The 21,192-nt window shown below is 36.8% G+C and overlaps 1 protein-coding gene across 1 annotated transcript; it reads right to left on the bottom strand.

Moving 5' to 3' along the window:
- Positions 1-2,252: 2,252 nt before the first annotated feature.
- LOC125224352 lies at positions 2,253-2,899 on the bottom strand. The gene has a single exon (XM_048127737.1). It carries the CDS (start codon positions 2,795-2,797, stop codon positions 2,366-2,368), a length of 432 nt encoding a protein of 143 aa, XP_047983694.1. The 5' UTR covers positions 2,798-2,899; the 3' UTR covers positions 2,253-2,365.
- Between the last annotated feature and the right edge of the window lie 18,293 nt (positions 2,900-21,192).

Below are 21,192 nucleotides of genomic sequence, written 5' to 3'. Positions count from 1 at the left end.
TGTCAACCAGAACACGAACACGACCTGCCACCTTCAAACCCGAACATGATTCGCACCCAACACGAACTAGCTAACGACATGATATAACATGGGTTGACATGGCATGATAACGACCAGAACTTGATATAATACGATTAAACTTGGTTTTCAAAACTTAACTAACACGATAAAAATCCTTGTTACTCTCTTCGTCCCTAAAAGTATGAACATTTAATTTGACATAGATTTTAATGCATAATTCGAAAAGAAGAGCGAGATAGATAGAAAGAGTTTTTTAAAGTATTGTTAGTGGAAAATGGGTTTCACCTCATTAGAGGAGAAAGAGTTTCCAAAATTAGAATGTCGATATTTTTATGGACGGACTAAAAAGGAAAGAGTTCATAATTTTTAGGAACGGAGGAAGTACTAAATTTAAACTTGATTTTAAAAAAATTAAAACAATTAAAGTAAAGCAAAACATTTTTTAAAATAATAAAATAAAGAAAATAATACTCCCTCCTAGAGATGCCACGGTTCCAGAACCGACGGTTACGGTTTTGGAAATTGTCGAACCGGAAACAAACTGCGAGGGTGTTTTGCGGTTATGGACCAGGTTCCAAAACCACGAGTTTCATATGGTTTTTTGCGGTTCCGACTTGGTTTCACGGTTTGCCATCAGTTTTTCACAGTTCCGGTTTGGAACCGCCCAAAATCGATGGTTTCCAGAATTTTGGAACCTGAACAGGCCCACGGTTCTAAAAGTGACGGTTCGATTTCTTTAAATCTCACGGTTTCGCGGTTAACCATCCGAACCGTAAACCTTGGTCATCTCTACTCCATCCTTCCCACTCTAAGTGACATTTTTACTTTTTGGGATGTTCACTCTTTCTACTTTTTCCCTCACTTTTACTTTATTCTCTCCACTTTACTTAAAAAACAACATTACATAAAATCTTGTGCCACATTAGAAATGCTCCACTTAGAGTGGGACGGAGAGAGTAATTATTTATTAATGGGTTATGCGTATCTAACCCCCATTCTACCAGAACCCAATCCGAAATGATTGGACGGGTCAACCTGATAAGAACACGAATACAATAAGGGTTGACCAAATCCCATTAATTTTGTACGAATTCATGTCGAATTATTGTATCGTGTTAAAAATTGTCAATCCCAGATAAAATGCACTGAACTTGAGATTTTATTGTCTAAAGTTAAATACTCCTTCTGTTCCCTCATAGTTGAATCATTTTTCCATTTCGAGAAGTTCATTCATAGTTGAGTCATTTCCACATATAGTAACTTTTTTTCTCTTTCCTACTTTACTCTCTACTTTATTCATTTTCTACTTTATTCTTTCTACTTTTTACTTTCTCTTACTTTTTTAATCTATTTATAACACATTCAACATCTCATTCTTAAACTCTATACCGAAAAGTTTTTCTTAGTTATGAGGGAACGGAGGGAGTACTTCTTCTTACACCCTTCTCTAAATAGAAGATAAGAAGATAAGGAGAAAAGAAAATTGACATTTGACAGGGATGAAGGTTTATAAGTGTTAATTGTTCCACCAAGAATTCACTTATCCATTTCATAATAATGCGTTAGCAAATATTTCCTCCATCTTATAAGAATATGCATACTTCTTTTTTAATCCGTTGTACTCGTTCCATTTTTGAATAAAAGTCGTGTTTTGTCATTTTTGTCCGTCCCTGAATAAGAGTCATATTTCACATTCCAACAACTTATTCAACTCACTTTTCTTTATATTTCTTAAAACCTGAAGCTTAACCAAGTAAGACTCTTATTTCGGGACTGAGGGAGTACTTTCTAATTAAAAAAAAAAAATTCTCTCTACTGCGATATGATTAATTCTCTACTAACAATACTTTAATTAATTTTTTATTTCTATCTCTTTTTTACTTTACCAAATTAAAACTTATACTCCTTCCGTCTCATTAAATATGACTTACTTTCTTTTTTGGTTTGTCTCAATCAAGATGACACATTACTAAAAATAGAGACACTTTTCTTTCTACTTTATAATTATACCCTCTCTTACTTTACTCTCGCCACTTCACACACAAAATATAATTGCATAAATTCTTGTGGCGCCTAAGGAAGAGGTCATCTTTCGAGATGGAGTGAGTACATAGTAAAAATGTATATACTCCATATGTTTGATGGAGGGAGTACATCGTTAGAGTGGGATGAAAGAGTAACTCGGAATTAGTCAGAAAATAAATAACCAAAAACAAAACGAAAATGTTAGATGAGAGTGAGGTAGAGATGTTTATTGATTTGAAATCGGAATAGATACATAAACACTACAGCTCACAGAATGTTTTCCCCGAGGAAAAAAAAAGAAAAAGAAAAAAAAAGGTAATCACCGTGTGCAGGTAATTTCAGAGCAAATCCACGCTGCGTCGCGGGGAACCAATTGGCCCTGCGCCACCACAATTGATTTGTAGATCTCAACAATCATTTTCCTATCGTACTCCTTGCTCCGCTGCATTCCGAATCCGCTCACTCCGTCGCCGGAGAATCCGCTCCCGATCATCCTCGTGCTCGCGATCTTCATCATCATTCCCATGTACGCATCCCGCAGCCCCAGCAGCAGCTTCTTAGGCGAGAATCGCAGCTTCAGCTTCAGCCGCGGCGGCGTCAGCTTAATCCTCCACGGCCTCCGCCTCGGAGCCGCACCGCCGCCGCCTAGCTCGACGACTCGCGGCTTGGCCTTGGCGTCGAGCCGCTCATAGCCCTTGCGGCGCCAGTAGCCTTTGATTCCTTTGTAGACGGTGGCGGAAACGCCTTCCATTTTGTGTGATTGGAGGCTCTCAGGAGAAGCTAGCTAGATTTAAATGGAAATCATGTTGGGGTAGAAATAGAGGGTGGTGAATTAATTGATTAAAGGGAAGGGAATTAGGTTGGAGAGTGGTGAGTAGTAAATGCAGGTTATTCAATTTGGTTGGGATGGGAAACACAATATAACTACTACGGACTACCTGCTGACCTGCATCCATCCGTATTAATGTCACACGCATATATTAATACCTCTACTATCCTTTTAATTAAATGTTATGTCTCGTGAATTATAGTACTCTCGTTCACACTTTGATCCAAAATATGAATTTTAAAAAATATAAAAAAATGTTGATTAAAGTTAATAGAATGTCAGTTCAACTTTTAAATTATAATAATATATGTAATTAAAAGAAAATTAGTGAATGTAATTCCAAAAATAAAAAAAATCATTTGAGACAATGCATAACAGATGAACTAAATTAGAAAATTGAAATACACAACGAAAGACGAAGAAAGTATTAAATACTATCATTATATTGTAAGAAATTATTCAAACCAAAACTCATTTTTATATCAAAACTAATGCCAAATTAGTCAAAAGATTAGAATGATCAACCGTCTATCTTTTTGTAGTTATGGAATACCGATGATGTTGTATATTCATTTAAATGATGTCCTTGATGCATTGTCGTGATGTTGTCATTTTCTTTTTATAATAAAAATTGCATATCACTTTTAACGACAGTTGACAATTCTTAAAAAAAATTAAAAAATTTAGATTTTTATCTCTTGATTTAAATTTTTTTTTACCAAACATATATATACTCCCTTCGTCCACTGTTAGAGGTCTCATTTCTTAGCAATACGTGTTTTAAGAAATGTTAAGAAAAATACGTGGAAAAAAATTAGTGAAATATGAGTCTCACTTGCATATATTAACTATAAATAAATTGAGAGTGCAATGAGTTAGTGGAATTTGAGATCTTATTATCATTTATAGTAAAAATGAATCGAAACTCTCCTTGACGAGATGACTAGAATGAATTAAACGAACTTCTATTTGCATATGTTCTAATAGTACGTCTTCAATAATTTGATTTTTCGCAAACAACGGATTCTATATCAAGAATACAATTGGAAATGTTTTATTATTAGTTATGAATATCTTGTATTGATTCACTTGTATTGATGTGAATGTAATGACTACTTAATCAATAAAATAATTTAGAAGTAAATCTTTAAATATAAATTATTCAAGCATAGTTTAAGTTAATTTTTTTTATAGATAATACTCCTCCGCCTCTAAAAAGTATGAACTATTTTCTTATTAATATATATCTAATATGAATTTTTTAACTTAAAAATAATTAAACAACACAATATCTCTATATATCATTTTATTTACAACTTATATCATTACACTACACTACTAACACTATTTAATTTTACTTTATTAATTATAGAATAAAACTTAGCAAACTGAATGTAGTGCTTCTTAGAGATGGAGGAAGCTAATAGTTTAAAATTAACTTTTCAAACAATTGAAACTCGAGAACAATATAAAAATATTATTTCAATTGTTTTAACATAACGGAGAAGATAATATAAATCAAAAAAATTAATTATTTAACAAATACAAAAGAAAAAAATAGTAAAGTGCATCATAAGAATCGACCTAAACTATGGACCACCGATGTTTTACCTCAAAAAATCTCAAGTATATACTTTATTCGTCCAACCAAATATTATTCACTTTCTTTTTAGCTTCACTTAAAATAAACTATTATTAAAAATAAAAGATTGAAGTCGAAATTTGGTCCTTTACATTTGCTCTAAAACAATTTTAAGTCCTTTACATTAAGTTTGTTATCTTTTGGTCCCAAAAAATATGTTTTGGTTCAAAGTAAACCTTTTCCGTTAAACTTAACCATCAAATATGATTCAACCAAATTAGTGACTTAATTATGAATCTTACTAGTCAGATTAATCTGATTAATTTAATATTAAAATTTATAAATATTTTTTTACCTATAATAAAAATAAACTTAAAATTTATAAAATATTTTATAAAAATAAAATTAGACTTTAGAAAATATTTTACCTATAATAAAAATTAAATTTGATAATATTTTATATATTTTATTTTTATTATTGATAAAAGAATAGATTATGAATTTTAATAATATTCAATTTTTGAATATTTATACATTTTAATACAATTTTATTTTTATTATAGGTAAAAAAAATAGTGTATAATAATTTTAATATTTTTTTATTATATGTAGTAAAATATTTTATGAATATTAATATAGTTTGATATAGGTCAAAAATATTTTTAAATTTTATTATTGAATTAGTTAGGCTAATCGATTAATTAGATTTATAATTAAGTCAATAATTTGGTCAAATCACGTTTGACCATTAAATTTAACTGAAAATGTTAACTTTGGACCAAAATATTTTGTTGGGGCCAAAAGGTAACAAACTTAGTGTAAAAGACCAGAAAGTTTTTTTGAGCAAATGTAAAGGACCAAATTTGGACTTTAGTCAAAATAAAACAATATTTGAAGATATGTCATACTCCTCCTCCAATGTGGATTATACTATTAATTAACCCGTCCTATTTGTTCAGAAATTATATTCTTACTTATGATGTACTCCCCCGTCTCAATTAATACGAAATATTTGGTTTTCGGCACGTGATTTTATGTAGTGTTGTTTTGTGAGTTAATGAAGAGAAAGTAAAGTAAGAGAAAGGAAAAAGTAGAGATGATATTGTTTCTATTTTAGGAAACATTTCATTTTTAACAGGACAACCAAAAAAGAAAATATTTCATTTTTAATGGGACAAATATTAATGTATAATTTTTATTATATTTTAATATGTAAATTAATGATGAAAGTGTATAATTTTTATTGTGGATGAGTATATGCTAAGTAGATTATTTGGACTATATATTGTATTTGACTTTCCAAAGCATTGGATTACTACACATGATTTTCTTGGAGTGCACACGTTTATACTCTTATGATGTACTCCACAGTCCTCCATCCCAATAAGTATGAAATATTTGGTTTTTGGCACAGTTGTTTTGTGAGTTAATAAAGAGAGAGTAAAGTAAGAGAGAAAAAAAAAATAGATATGGTACTATTTCTATTTTAGGAAACATTTTATTTATAATGGACAGCGCGAGTATTAATGTATAAATTTTTATTATATTTTAATATGTAAATTAATGATGAAAGTGTATAATTTTAATTATGGAAGAGTATATGCCAAGTAGATTATTTGGACTATATACTGTATTTGACTATACAAAACAATGGATTATTACACATGATTTTCATGCAGTGCATACGTTTTTTTAGTTCATGTGTGCATATACTGTGGAGTATCAATTGATGAGGGGTGTGATTATTTACTAACTTTCTTAAATTGTTAACTCTGTTAATTCACCAACACAGTGTATTAAAAATGTCAACATGATGATATTAAAATGTCAACACATAATATCAACACAATATATTCATCGTGTTGAAATTTTTAGTACACTGTGTTGACGAGTTAGCAAAGTTAGCATAAAAGTTAGCAATATAACACACCCCCAATTAATGATATAAGCGACATTAAATCTTATGTGCAACTGCATTTGGTAGCTTCATTGTATATAAAGCTATTTGGTGATACCAAATATTCTTAACTTTTAAATCTAATGGTTTCGCGGTTCAGAATCGATGGTTCCTACACAGTTTCGGTTCCATTTTTTCCGAACCGTAACCGGCTCGCATCCTTCAAACTCACGGTTCTGATTCTACATTCTTCTCACGGTTTTGGCACCGAACCGTAATCGGCAGTTCCGGTTCAAGGAACCTTGGGCATCTCTATTTGAGTCTTTTCGAATATAATTTCACTTGGTATAATACATATATTTGTGGCTTCTTTCTACTGGCATGCAATAAATTCGTGTGGAGTAAGGTTGGTTAGGTGAGAGTCAACAAGAATATGTCGGGGTCCTTGTTGTGCTAACTGAGGCTGATATTCAACTAGTAACTCATTTTGACATGTTCGAATAGCAGATGCAAACATATCCCTCATACGTGCTTTGCAAAGTCAAATGTCCATAAATAAATCCATTACCCAAATAAATAGTGCGCTTCCATAACAAAGTAATCTTATTCTCATTAATATTGATTACGATACAATCACAAATTTTGTTAACAAACTCATTGTATGCAACCAAGTTATCCAACAAACGGTATGCATTTGCCATAGGTGGATCATAAGAAAACCTAATTCCACCCGTCATTTCAAATAAATACGTGACATTATTGCTATAAGATGCCCATTCGCACAATTTAATTTTCACTCCTCTTCAATTATCTCTGTCTCTCACTCACACAAAACATATCATCCAATTTTCATTTTCTGTAGGCGAGAATGGCAACAGTCGGAGCATTTCGCGAGAGCGAGGGATCAACTAACAGCCTTGAAATCGATGCTCTTGCTCGTTTCGCCATCGACGATCACAACAAGAAGCAGGTATTTTTTTTCTCTCTCATCGCTCCTCTTTTGTTTTTTGGAGTGATTTTGATTGCATTTCTATTCCATTTCTCTATTTTACGGACTGTTAATCATCTCACACCAACATCTACTACTACTACTACTACTACTACCTCGCTCATTCTTCCCTAATTTTGAGAAATTCACACATCTAGGCTGTCTATCATGATTTGACATTTGTACCCTTAAAATAAGGGTGTCTTTGAATTCTCTCTCCTCTGTCCTACTTCTTGCACCGCCTGCCTCTTCTGATGATTCTCCTTGACCAATTCGGCATTTTCACTCCTTTCTGCTCAATCTGCATCTACTTGGTAAGCTAGCGACTCAGCAGCTGCCTGCACACCTAAACTCAAATTTTGCACGTTATCTCCCTAAGAGCATATAAATTTACCCAATAACCAATGCTCGAAACAAGCCATATCACATCCTAATAGAAAAAATACATACAAAATATGTATCAAATCTTGCAGTACGTACATATATTTATCTCAATATTTGAACAATTTAAAATACACCATATACAAAACCCTAAAATTAAGTAATGTTAACAACACATCAAATATACCTTAGTGTTTTGGAAGATTAGTCAAGATTTCCCTTGTTTTTTGCCAAAATAGGTAAAATTTGGAGGTATTTCTCGAAATGAGACTGTCTACCTTAAATGCGGTACGCATTTTAAGTATGCGTGTTTGGTTACACTTTCAAAGAATGTGTAACACCTTTTTTTTTAGAAGTAAAAAAATGTGTCTCATCTAGGGACATAATTTTACATACACGCCTATTTTGAGAATTTTTCCCACCGATAGGATGCCCCTGTTCACTGGAAGGAGACGCTTGCAACGCGTCTCCCCCGTACTCATCTCACCAAGACGAAACTCACTCGTAATGGCTCGCCCATTGTGGATGTTTTATTATATTGCATTGGAGGCTCAAACTTATAGAGTTAATAATTATGCACGAAGGTAGAAGATAGGCTTCATGGAGAAGAATAGTGTGTAGAAAAGTAGTCCATGTTTGGCAATGGCAGGGTCTTTTTGTGTTAGTACTGTAATGACAAACAACACCTTATTGTAATCATACTAATTGTTTTCATTTATATTGGATTCATGTGATTTACTAAAGTTCGTTGCAATAGGGATTTTAGACTAACTATTTGGAGTTACATGCATGTAGTGTCTGACCAACTCCCTACATGCAATTACCTTATTTTTTGTCCAAGAGGAAACTTAGAATAGTCGTGGGATTGGTTATAGTAACCTTTGAAGTTAATAATTGGATATTAATTAGTAAATTAAAGTAGTGAAATTTATTCTGGAATCCCTTTTTTGTCTAATTAAACTCATGTGTATTTTTGTTTTATTTTAAAATTTAGTTGTTTCTGTATTATTTTCTAAAAATCAAATTGAAGCCCCCATTTCTCCGAATAGTAAATGACACTCACTTATACTGATATAGCAGGTTTTCGGTGTTGTGTTAATGCAAAGGTGTATCCAACTGATCAGGATGAAAATTCCAACCTAGCTGAGTCGTTGGCATGATGATCGGAACCTGGTATCAATAAAATTCCTCAACCCACTTCTACTGGCTAGTATAGTGGAGATAAGGGTCGAATTCCACAGAGATGGATACGTTAGGATAATCGTGGTGATAATCTGGAAGCTTTTGGTTAGCTACCACGCTTGGGGTTGAGACTCTACCTAGACTGGAATTAAATGTGGTACTCTACTGACTGGTGGGTGTGAAAGTGATAGAAATGTAGTTGTGTATTGATACGCTCGGATTTTGCACTATTTTAAGGACATTATTTGGTCCATTATTTGCATATTTTGTCTATTTTGGTATGTTGACGTGTTTTGTGAAAAACGTGCATAATTGAGCCGAAAAAGGGAGCCAAAACACAAAGTCTGGAAATCTGGAGTCAGATGGCGACCGGCGCCCGCTGCGCATGTGTGCGGCGACCGCCGGCGCCCGGCGGGTAGATCAATGCAGCGGTCCGCCTCGGAAAAATATGCTTGGAAGAGAAGTTTCGTCCGGCGACCGCCGGAATTCGTGCGGCGGTCCGCCGCCGAGGGAACAGACTCTCTGAGTCCAACGCGGTGACCGCCGGCCAAGGTGGGCGGCCCGCCAGAGAAAGGCGGCGACTCCGAGAAGCCCTAGATTTGCGCCCAGATTTACCATATTTTGGAGATCTTTTCCTTCTACAACAAGGATTGACTTTTCCCTATAAATAAGACCTCAAGCTTCATCAAAAGAGAGAGCTTCTACTTGCAAAATAATTCATAGAGATCAAGAGCTAGAGTACTTCACTTGTGCAAGGAGTTGGAGAAGGATTTCAAGAACATCAAGAACGACAAGGATTCAACATACGGGTTTTATTTGCTTTAGTTTTGTGTTCAAATTATCTTCCATTCAATCTATGTGTTTAGCTTATTCAATTATGTGTAACTAAACTCATAGGATTCTAGGGATGTGTTAGTAACGACTTTGGTTATACAAATTCATTTTTCTATTTAATATCTGTTTTGTTTGTACTTTGTTTCTTCCCTAAGTGGTTCTTATGCTGCATGATTGAGTGACACAATCTTGTATGATTTAATATAACTTGCGTCATAACTGTGACAGAGTTCTAGCGAGTTAGATTCACTTAGTAGACACTACAGTTAGCTTCCCTTAAAACGGCACTGTTAATTGAGAGTGGGGACTTTTCAAGGGTCTTTTGGAGTTACGTGTTAGGATTGACAACCCTAACTTTGTAATCAACGTTTGTATCGCATGAGCATAAGCTAGGTGACTCATCCTTTCAAAGTATAAACTGTGCTAGGGTATTGTAGTTGGAATTTGTATAACCATAATTGTGAACGCACATCCCTGGGATTCCCTTATCTCTATCGTCTATCTCCGTGTTTTATTTGCTCTTAGTTGTTTTATTGTTTTTATTGTTTCTAGTTTTCAAAAGGTTTCCAAAACCTACTTGCTTTTCCAGATAGTAATTGAGTCTTAGTAGAGGATAGACACTTTGTTTTTGCCTTCCCCGTGTTCGATATCCGGTACTATCCTTTAGCTATACTATATATACTCTGTATACTTGCAGGTTTATTTAGTGCTAATAAAAAATGAATCAAGTTTTTGGCGCCGTTGCCGGAGAAGACAATTCACTTTGGAGTGATATCTTCAAACGGATAATTTTGCTACTTTGGAATTTAATTGTGTTCAGTTTTTATTTTTAGTTCTTTAATTTGTTTTTGTTTTAGATTTTTGCAGGTTTTGTATGCGAACGCGCTCTGGGAAGGACAACCTAGAACCGCTCGATTTAGAACTTGAAAGAACTCGTAGGAAAATAAGAAGTGAAAAAGGATCAGGAACAATGGGTGACCGAACAGACATCGAAAAGCTACAAGAAATGGTGAAGTTGCCGATGGATGAGAGAGATGCGGAAAGGGCAGCCCGCGAGGCTTTGGAGAAGAAGAATCAGGAAATACAACCCGTGATGAACATGTTCAATCATGGGAATATGATTACCTTTCCCGAAGGACCTCGTATTGACGCTAACAATTTTGAGTTACGCATGCCCCTTATTCAAAGGGTCGAGCAAACTCCTTTTGCAGGTAGGTCTACAGAGGATACCAATCGCCATCTCTCCAAATTTGTGGAGATCTCAAACACTCTCAAGTTAAACGGTGTCGATGATGATTCCATAAGGGTAAGACTCTTCCCCTTTTCATTAACTGATTCTGCTAAAGAGTGGTTTGAATGCATGCCCAGAGAAAAGGTCTCCACATGGAAGGACATTGTAGCTGCCTTCCTCGACAAGTACTATCCGCCGGGCACAATCTTGAAGCTCAAAAGCGAAATCTTCCAGTTCATCCAAAGCCATGACGAGCCTCTCTACGAGGCGTTTGCTCGTTTCATAGCTCTTCTCCGAAAGTTCCCTAACCATGATTTCACCGTGGACCATCAGGTAGGAATTCTCTATAATTGGTTTAACGAGAAGATTTGTGCTATGCTTGATTCAGGTGCAAATGGAGGATTCTTAAGGAAGTCAGGTGAGGAAGCCATGACGGTAATAGAGGAATTCGCCACCAACAGCAGAGGGTGGTCGAAAGAAAGGCATAACGTGAAGAGGATGGCTGCAATTGAAGAGGCCAAGGAAAGTTCTTTTGCGAAGGAGTTGGCCGAGCTTAGAGTTAGGGTGGACCAAATGGATACATCAAGGAAGGAGGACCCGATTCCACCGACCTCCATCATAGCGGTCTCTAAACCCGTAGTTGCTCCCTATGCCCATTTTCAAGACTCGGGTCGCTGATCCGCCCAATTAGTGGGCCACTTCAAGTCGAGCTAACGACTAAAAACAAAAGCGCTTGTTGGGAGGCAACCCAATCTCTTTAATTTTGCTCTTTTCTTTGTTTTCGTTCTTTTTAAAAAAAAAATAATAATAATTAATGCGTGGCGGTCGCCGCACTTAACTCGGCGGTCGCCGCACGTGTTTTCACATGTGCAGGATAGGTTGGGCTTAGGACAGGCTTAGGGCGGGCCGGAGGAACCGCTGAACGGGCCACGGCGGCCCGCCAGGAATCGCTATTTTAAACGCCCCGTGCGGCGGTCCGCCGCGCGCAGTCCAGAGATGGGAATGCAGTTTTAAAAAGTAAGTTTTCCATTCTTTTTCTCATTCCTTCTCAAATTCCTTCCTTGCACACTACCTCTACCTTTATAAATCACCAATTTCACACACCCACACTATCATTCTTTCAATTCTCTCCAAGTTTAGAGTTCTTCTTCCCCAATTATCAATCAACATAAGGTATGAATCATAGCTAAATTTCTGAGGTTTTTTTTTTACTTCTTTCATTGATTTAAGCATGTTTTGGATGAATTATTCGGTGAAAACTCTTATTTTACGATGGGGGATGATTGTGTATACTTATTTGTGGATTTCCATGGTGATATTGTGTTTTGGTGATAGTTTAAAGCTTGGTGAATAGTGATTCCTTCTTGTTTATACTTGTTCATATGTTGCAATCATTTTCATAGCATTGTGAGGCTATTATTATTTCCATGAATTGCAATACTTGAGTATCCTATAGAGATTGTTGATATGTATTGATTTATTGTTGATACGTCTCTACATGGGGGATGAATTCACGTTGGGGGATGGATTTGTGTTTCCTAGCTTGGATGTTTATGTTATACATGTTTCCATGCTACCATCTAGGAAGTTTTGAACACCTAAGCTTGCACTTATATGTTGATTCTTTGGTATTGCTTTTAAGAGTGCAAGTTTGGGGGAACTTTTGATTTTTCATTGTTGGTATACTTTGTAAGTGTTGTACTTTTCGTTTGTAGGAAAATGGGATCAAAGGGAAAGCTCGAGAATGCGAAGAACTATGGCATTAGCCTTGCCTCGGACGAGCATAAGGCTATGTGGAAGAAGTTGTCGGTGCAAGAGACGGCGCCCTCGAGATACCCCCATGATTACCCTCTCCAAACTTTGGGGATCGCGAAGGACTTTTGGGCGTTGTGTGACGATGGTGACGGGAACGGCCTTCGATACATGTTCGAGAGGAAGTGACCGTCTTTTAGGAAGTATACTCTTGAGTTCCTAAGCTCGTTGAAGGTCACCAAGGACCGCCGACAAAACATCCCACTTAGCATCGATTTCCGCCTAGGCAACCTATGGCACTCGCTCACCATGGAGGATCTTTGCAGAATCTTCCATTGCTTCGACCCCAACCCCGAGACCGATAATGATTATGACTTTGATGAGGTTTGGGGTGCGATGACGAATGAGCACGAGCACGCCGAGGGCTACGCCAAGTCTTCTTCAATCCGCAACCCGGTGTTGAGGTACCTCCACCGAGCTATGACCCAATTTATGTTTGCTAGGGTCGATGGGGGAAGTGTCTCCCAAACAGAGTTGAATGTGATATGGTGCCTCCTCAACAAGAAGAGATTCGACTATGGAACCCTTTTTACAATCTATGTGGACCGTATCACGAAGAAGGATGACGGCGTTATTTGTTGTGGGGGTTTGATCACGGCGATCGACGAGCACTTGGAGGTTTCTTTTGTCGGTTTGACGGAAGATGGCGGTGAGCGCTTTATCACCTATGAGGTGCTCTTCTCAGTGGGGTTATTGAAGACCGACTATTGGGGTCAAGGATTTTTCCTACAAATGGCGGGGGATCACTTCCCGTTCCTATCCCGCAGTTGACGAAGGTCGATGTATGGGCTAACCAAGTCAATTGGAAGCTCAACACCCCGGCGCACCGAAGAGCCTTTGAGGCTAACCCCATCAACAGGGAGTTTAGGAAGAAGAACATCCCGACTCGCATACCCATCTTTGAGGCCGATGAGGACTCCGCCTTCGATGCTATCGATCACTACACCGAAGAAGGGGAGCACTCGCACACCCAAGAGAGTCAAGTGCCGCCGCCACCGCTGCCCCAAAGCCGCCAAGAAGAAGAAGAAGATGAGGAAGTAGAGGGACATCGCCGCCGGACTAGAGTAAACCGCCGCCGCGGAAGGCCGAACCCCGATGAGGAGTTTCAAGCAAACACCTCCGCCCAACTAGGAGATATCTACTCCTACATGCAAAACGTGTCCAACACTTGGGACACCCGGTGGGCGGAGCAACAAAGGGAGAACGCCTACAACCGCCAAGGATGGACGGCTCAAGGCGATTGGCGCACGGTGGAGCAACAAAGGCTTGAAGACGTGCATCGCCGTCGTGAGATTGAAGAGCTCCATCGAATGGCCACCGAGGCTCGACAAGAGCGCCAAACAATGAGTGACGACATCGCCTATCTTATTGATGCATTCGACGACCTCAACGCCCGTTTCCCTCCTCCTCCTCAAGATTGAAGAAGTAAAGCTCAATGACTTTAAATGAACATTTGTACCATGTTTTTGGACACTTTGAGATAATTTATTTTTATATGTTTGATAATTTTTGCTTTAATTTTAAGTATTTTTTGTTTTAGTTTAATTTTTGTGTGTTGAAAATTTTTCGCAGGTTCTGACCTCTTCGTGGCGACCGCCGCCTGCTCGCTGGAACAATCTGTTGTTGCGCGGCGACCGCTGGACATGTCGCGGCGGGCCGCCGCCTGGGCGCAATTTCCAGTGTGATTTTTTGAAATTTTTCGAATTTTCGCCCAGTCAAGCCTCGACGCGAAATTTTTCAAGGTACTTTTTTTCAGTAGTTTACTCACGTCCCTACGAACTCTACAAACTTATTTTACACTTTGTTGTAAATAAGTTTGGGGGGTTGAAGTGGTGGACCGTGAGTTTAGGTTTTTATTTTAGGGTTTTCTTTTTGTTTTAAAGTTTTTGCTTTTGTTTTTCAAAACCCCATAGGAGAATTTTGTGTAATAAAAAATGTTTTCTTGAATCCATGTCGTGAACTGAATATGAAGAACTTAGAAACACGCTTGCTTAGGGACACACTTTAGACTGAGTTGCCAATGATAATACATTCCATCTATGTTTAAGTGTGGCTTATCGTCTTGATTTGATGGTTTGGTGAAAAGGTGCATAATTAGTGAATTGCTTGTTCGCCTTGAATCATGCTTTATACCTTGTGAGGATTTGAGCCTAATTTCTTTCTTATGTGATTTATTTGCATTCATGTATATGTTTCTAGAACTTGCTTCTAGTCTTGCCTAAGTCTACATAGTGTTTAAGTTGATTTAGGAGGATGATTGACCATCTTTTCTAGCCTACTTTTATCCAAAAGTTTTGACCTTCTCAAAAATTTAAATAATTTTTCCAATTGGAGCCAATTTTGAGCCTTTAAGCCTTTTCTTTGGAAGCCAACGTAATGGGGACAATTCCTTGGGTTAGTTAGTTTTTACTATCTTATTTTGTAAAGGAATTGGATAGATAAGGTGAAAGTATAAAAAGTAGTGTGCTTAATGCAAAGAAAGTAAAAGTTGTGAAATTGAGAAAAATTCCAAATATGTGCTTGATTTTAGAAAAGAAAGGAAAGGATGTGTAAGAAAGAAAAAGAAAAGAAAAAAGAAAAAGAAAAAAATGTGAAAGGTTGTGAAAATAAAAGAAAATAAAAGGTTTGGAAAGTGGGTTGAAGGAGAAATTCAATAAGTTAAAAGTGTCTTGGGCCTACATTACAACCAAAGATAAAGACCTTTCGGACTTTTGATGCTTAATCACAACTAGTAGAGGAGAGATTAGACTTTGAGCAAGCCTATGGTAAACTTTGCATGATACATGATTTGAGTGCTTATATACACATTACCTTCATATACTTATACAGTGAGAGAACACTTCCCATCTTTGGAAGTTTGCCACATGTGAGGGCTTGAATTCAAGGTGTTCCACAAGTTAGTAATGAAAGTGCACTAATAAGCTTTGCTGGATTTGATTGCGTTAATACATGCTTAATCTATTCTTTCATCTATTGAGGAAATTATGACGTCTAGTCCTTATGCAATCCATGCGCCTATTCTTGTGTCTTTATTGTTTTGTTCGAGGATAAACAAAAATATAAGTTTGGGGGAGTTGATACGCTCGAATTTTGCACTATTTTAAGGCCATTATTTGATCCGTTTTTTATGTCAAAGTCACTCTACACGTCCATTATTTGCATATTTTGTCTATTTTGGTATTTTGACGTGTTTTGTGAGAAACGTGCATAATTGAGCCGAAAAAGGGAGCCAAAACGCAAAGTCTGGAAATCTGAGTCAGACGGCGACCGGCTACCGCCGTGGATGTGTCGGCGACCGCCGGCGCCCGGCGGGCAGATCAATGCAGCGGTCCGCCTCGGAAAAATACGCTTGGAAGAGAAGTCTCGTCCGGTGACCGCCGGAAGTCGTGCGGCGGTCCGCCGCTGAGAGGAACAGACTTTCTGGAGTCCAACGCGGCGACCGCCGGCCAAGGTGCGGCCCGGCCCGCCGGAGAAAGGCGGCGAATCCGAGAAGCCCTAGATTTGCGCCCAGATTTACCATATTTTGGAGATCTTTTCTTTCTACAACAAGGATTGGCTTCTCCCTATAAATAAGATCTCAAACTTCACCAAATGAGAGAGCTTCTACTTGCAAAATAATTCATAGAGATCAAGAGCTAGAGTACTTCTCTTTGTGCAAGGAGTTGGAGAAGGATTTCAAGAACATCAAGAACGACAAGGATTCAACATACGGGTTTTATTTTCTTTAGTTTTGTGTTCAAATTATCTTTCCTTCAATCTATGTGTTTAGCTTATTCAATTATGTGTAACTAAACTCATAGGATTCTAGGGATGTGTTAGTAACGACTTTGGTTATACAAATTCCTTTTTCTATTTAATATCTGTTTTGTTTTTACTTTGTTTCTTCCCTAAGTGGTTCTTATGCTGCATGATTGAGTGACACAATCTTGTATGATTTAATATAACTTGTTTCATAACTGTGACAGAGTTCTAGCGAGTTAGATTCACTTAGTATACACTACGGTTAGCTTTCCTTAAAACGGCACTGTTAATTGAGAGTGAGGACTTTTCAAGGGTCTTAGGAGCTTTTTGGAGTTACGCGTTAGGATTGACAACTCTAACTTTGTAATCAACGTTTGTATCGCATGAGCATAAGCTAGGTGACTCGTCCTTTCAAAGTATAAACTGTGCTAGGGTATTGTAGTTGGAATTTGTATAACCATAACTGTGAACGCACATCCCTGAGATTCCCTTATCTCTATCGTCTATCTCCGTGTTGTTGGGGTTAGGAGCCCCTTGCACAGTGGAAGACTTGTACAAAACATATAAATCAGATAAGGATCTATTTGACCGATTATGCGATTAATCAATTCACATGTTAAACAGATAATTGCATGCTAGAACGCAAATAATTCATGCTCAAAGAGAGTAAATCCTAAAACATGAATTCTACGGTTTAGAGTTACCAATTTGATTCTCCAAAGAATCGTCGATTGCTCGCGCCTTCTCCACGTGATGATCTTCAATACTAGACCACGGATCTTCTCTCTGGTTCCCGAACTATATCTCGATATCAGGGTGGGCTGATCTTATCAAAATACTAGGACTCGAATAAAGAAGATAGAAGAAATCCTTCTCCAATTAGGAGAGAAATTCGAACTCCTCTAGTATAGAGGGGACGAAATTTTTGCTATCAAAAATTATATTTTCTGTCTCCTTTATTCTCCTATTTATATTAAGTTCCTTTTGGGCCCAGACAGAGATCTATGGAAGGTTTTGGATGTGGACTCCCCCAATTAGCTTTTTACTAATTAAATTGAACCCACAATTTAATACAAGCTTATATTGGAATATCACGAGCAACCACTACAGAAGTAATATTGAACTCTCCCCATCCAAATCCGAAATTAAAAGTAATCCGAGTTTCCACTTTGTTTATTATTTATTTCCCGCGCTTAAGATATGAATGTCCATTAATTAATTAATGTCTGCTATGGACTTAATTAATTAATATCTTATTAATTCCAAGAGTGGACTTAGCAAGAAACATTTATTTATTATTCATAGAGCGATAAAACTCCAACTGGCCAGTTTTCCGAATAATAAAAGCTTGTTCGAGCTCCTCTTGAGGACATTATCAAACGAGACTCACCTCGTGCACGATTCAACATAATAGCAATCCTAGCACCGCTAGATATTAATCACCACTACCTAATATATCAGGATTATTAGGTTGCGAAAAACCCGCACCATTTGATAAGTCAAAGTAGTGCATAATCAATACCATATGCTCAATGCTAACATATGTAGATTAAGAAATAGTATTTTATCAAGACCTAGTCTTTCAGTATATAGCATAAAGACACGTCTTGCTGTTAGATCCGATCAGTGCTATACCACACTAATGTCATCTTATTTCAGTAAGGCTTAGAAATATGCGGACTGACATTGCAACCTTTCACGATAGGTAGTCTAAGCCTATCTAGGTTGTGAAATTCTTCTTTTTCTTTTGCAAAGCACTGCATAGATCTGACCGTGTTACCTTAAAGTGGACGACGCCCATAACCGGTCTACCAAGCAAAAGACTTAGACTTTGTTTACTTCTTATGCATTTAAATGTTTGTAAAACATCTTATAAATGCACAAGCAAACACAATGTAATAATAATAGTGATTCTATTCGTGCGAGACTGCTCGAATAATACTGAATCGGGTTAAAAGTGGATTGTAGAGTTTTACATATACAAGCAAGATTCTATTCGCGCGAAACTTGCTCGAAACATGCTTTTCAGTATACCAAACCTAACACGTGTTTTATATGCTCTTAGTTGTTTTATGCTTTTTATTGTTTCTAGTTTTCAAAAGTTTTCCAAAACCTACTTACTTTTCCAGATAGTAATTGAGTCTTAGTAGAGGATAGACACTTTGTGTTTGTCTTCCCCGTGTTCGATATCTGGTACTAACCTTTAGCTATACTATATATACTCTGTATACTTGCAGGTTTATTTAGAGCTAATAAAAAGTGCATCATGTATGTGAGAATTGGGCACAAGGTGTTTTGGAGACATGTGGAAAGTAAAACGGTTACTATAGGCAATATAGAATAACAGAGAATATGTGGTGGTTGAGTGGCTACTCTGACAGGTCTGGAGGGTACCAACTTTAAAGTAAAGGAGAAAAGCAAAAATAACTAAAAAGTAAAAGTGGTTCTAGAAAAAGTGGATTGTGATGTTTTCTTCTTCAACAAGTATGCATAAAATTTAAATGAACACAAACTCCATGGATGAACTCAGATTTACAGCTTTAAACATAAGATCCATAAATTAAAAGCTTAAACTCAAAGATTAACAGCTAATAAACCCATATTACTCCTACTGACTAACATGCAAGGTGGCGACAGTAACGTAAAATGAAAAACTCATGCACAAAACCTTAAACCGAAACAAAGAAACTCGAAATTCCAGTTAACAAACCCAGATTTAGCCTACTCAAATGAAAACATGTTTAAACTCTTAGAAAATAAACGCGATAACTAGATCTAAGCTACCTAGGCAGAATGAAACAAATTCAAACCAAAAGAGATGCATAAAACAAACTTCATTACTAAAAGCGTTTGGATCTCAACAAAATACTTCAAAAGATAACAAAGAGTTAAGTTATGCAACAAATCCAACGAAAGAAAGCAAGTAAAGATTTAAACTAAGAAAGCGATTAAAGATTGTGTTGCCACTCCGGGCGATGAAACTGCTACTACTACGAGATAAACTGGCTGGAACGATGGATGGTGATTCTTCGGTGGACGTCTAAAACTTCAGGTGACCATGGTTGTGGTCAGGAATGAGAAGATGTGGACAATGCTAAGGAAAATGATCTTTTCCGAGAGAGAACTCTAGCTAAGTGTAGTGGCCGAACTCCTTCTCTCTCTCCAAGTGGCTCCTTTTATAGGAGGCTTGCCCTTACTTTTAGGGTAGACTTCCTTCGCGAAATGACTCATTTGCCCTTGTTTGTGGTTGATCATCCAAGCAATCCTTCTTCTCCATCTCGAGCCTTCGTTCTGCATGCATTCTGGTCAGTATTGCACCCTTCTAGCGCTCTTTTCACCTGAGTTGTCCAAACCTTCTCCTATTGATTGGGACCCTTTTCCTACACACTTAGGCAACTTTTCTTGTGGATAATACATGTAAATCACGACATACTGACCAGTAACCAAGGCTTAGAATACGACTTATCATATACTAATAGATAGTTTGTATTGTATTCTCTGTGATTCGATACCATGTGCTTACTTTTGGCTATGCTATCCAAATCTGCCACCAAATAAAAAATGTGGATACGCTTCTTTCAATAAATCTTCTATCAATTGTCAAATATTTCTTTTTCCTCCTTTTTCTTTTTACGTACAATAGAAACAACATAATCTCTTCATCTTCTTTCTACTATGCTTGTGGGTTGTGGAGAAAATTAATCATTCTTCTCTGTTATCTATTATTTTACACGTATTAATTTTTTTTTCATGAATGTATTTCTTTTAATTCATCTAATATTTGTTATTCCTATTTCTTTTTATGAACTGATGATATCTAAATATTTGTTATTCCTAAGGCACCTTAACCCACTAATACTATTTGATTAGCATATGGAAGTAAGGATCTATCTCACATAGATGAGGCGTTTGTGAGGGTTTGTTTGCATGACACGACTTGGGTTGCTTGGCTGCTGCCACGCTTTCTAGGGGGTGGGTCAAGTTTTAACTACTAAACTTTGGAAAATAAACTAAACTTAGCAACTTAACTAAACTACTTGATAAACTAGACTGACATTACTATAAATAGACAAACGGAATAAACGGGGATTGTCAGTCCCCTGCAAAAAGCACTGAAAGTAAAAACTTTCTAACAACTTCATCTTCTTTAACAAATCAACATAGAAAATAGAACATGAAATAGATTCGGAAAGTTAAAGAAGACGAAATAGCAGAAAACACATAAAACTTAAATCTACTCCTAAGATCTGAGTTACAACTACGTAAAAACAAGAACTACGACATTTTCATGCCGGAAACGAGACAGAAACTCCTAGATCTAAACATACGAAGATGACTCAAACATAAAACATCAAATCTAAACGGAACAAAATAGAACAAAACAAATCTAAGCTAAAACTCAAGCGTAAAACACGAAAGCGAAAACAGATCTAAAGCATAAAACATAAAATAGAACAGAAAGCTGGAAAACGAAAACAGAACTTCAAATTTAACTAAAACAAAACATTAAAGAGACGATTACATCAGGAGAAAATAGGAAATGAACTAGGAAAACGGTAAATTGTTTCATCACCCCTTCTCGAGGTGGAATAACAAGAACATAAACTAAAATTGTGCGAGAAACAAACACCAAAACGAGAACTACCAGCTAATAGAATAGGACCAAGTG

Source organism: Salvia hispanica, chromosome 4, assembly GCF_023119035.1.
Source record: "Salvia hispanica cultivar TCC Black 2014 chromosome 4, UniMelb_Shisp_WGS_1.0, whole genome shotgun sequence".
In the NCBI taxonomy this organism is placed as follows: domain Eukaryota; kingdom Viridiplantae; phylum Streptophyta; class Magnoliopsida; order Lamiales; family Lamiaceae; genus Salvia; species Salvia hispanica.
Note: the sequence above shows the minus strand (reverse complement) of the source record. Positions and strands in the feature narration are given on the sequence as shown.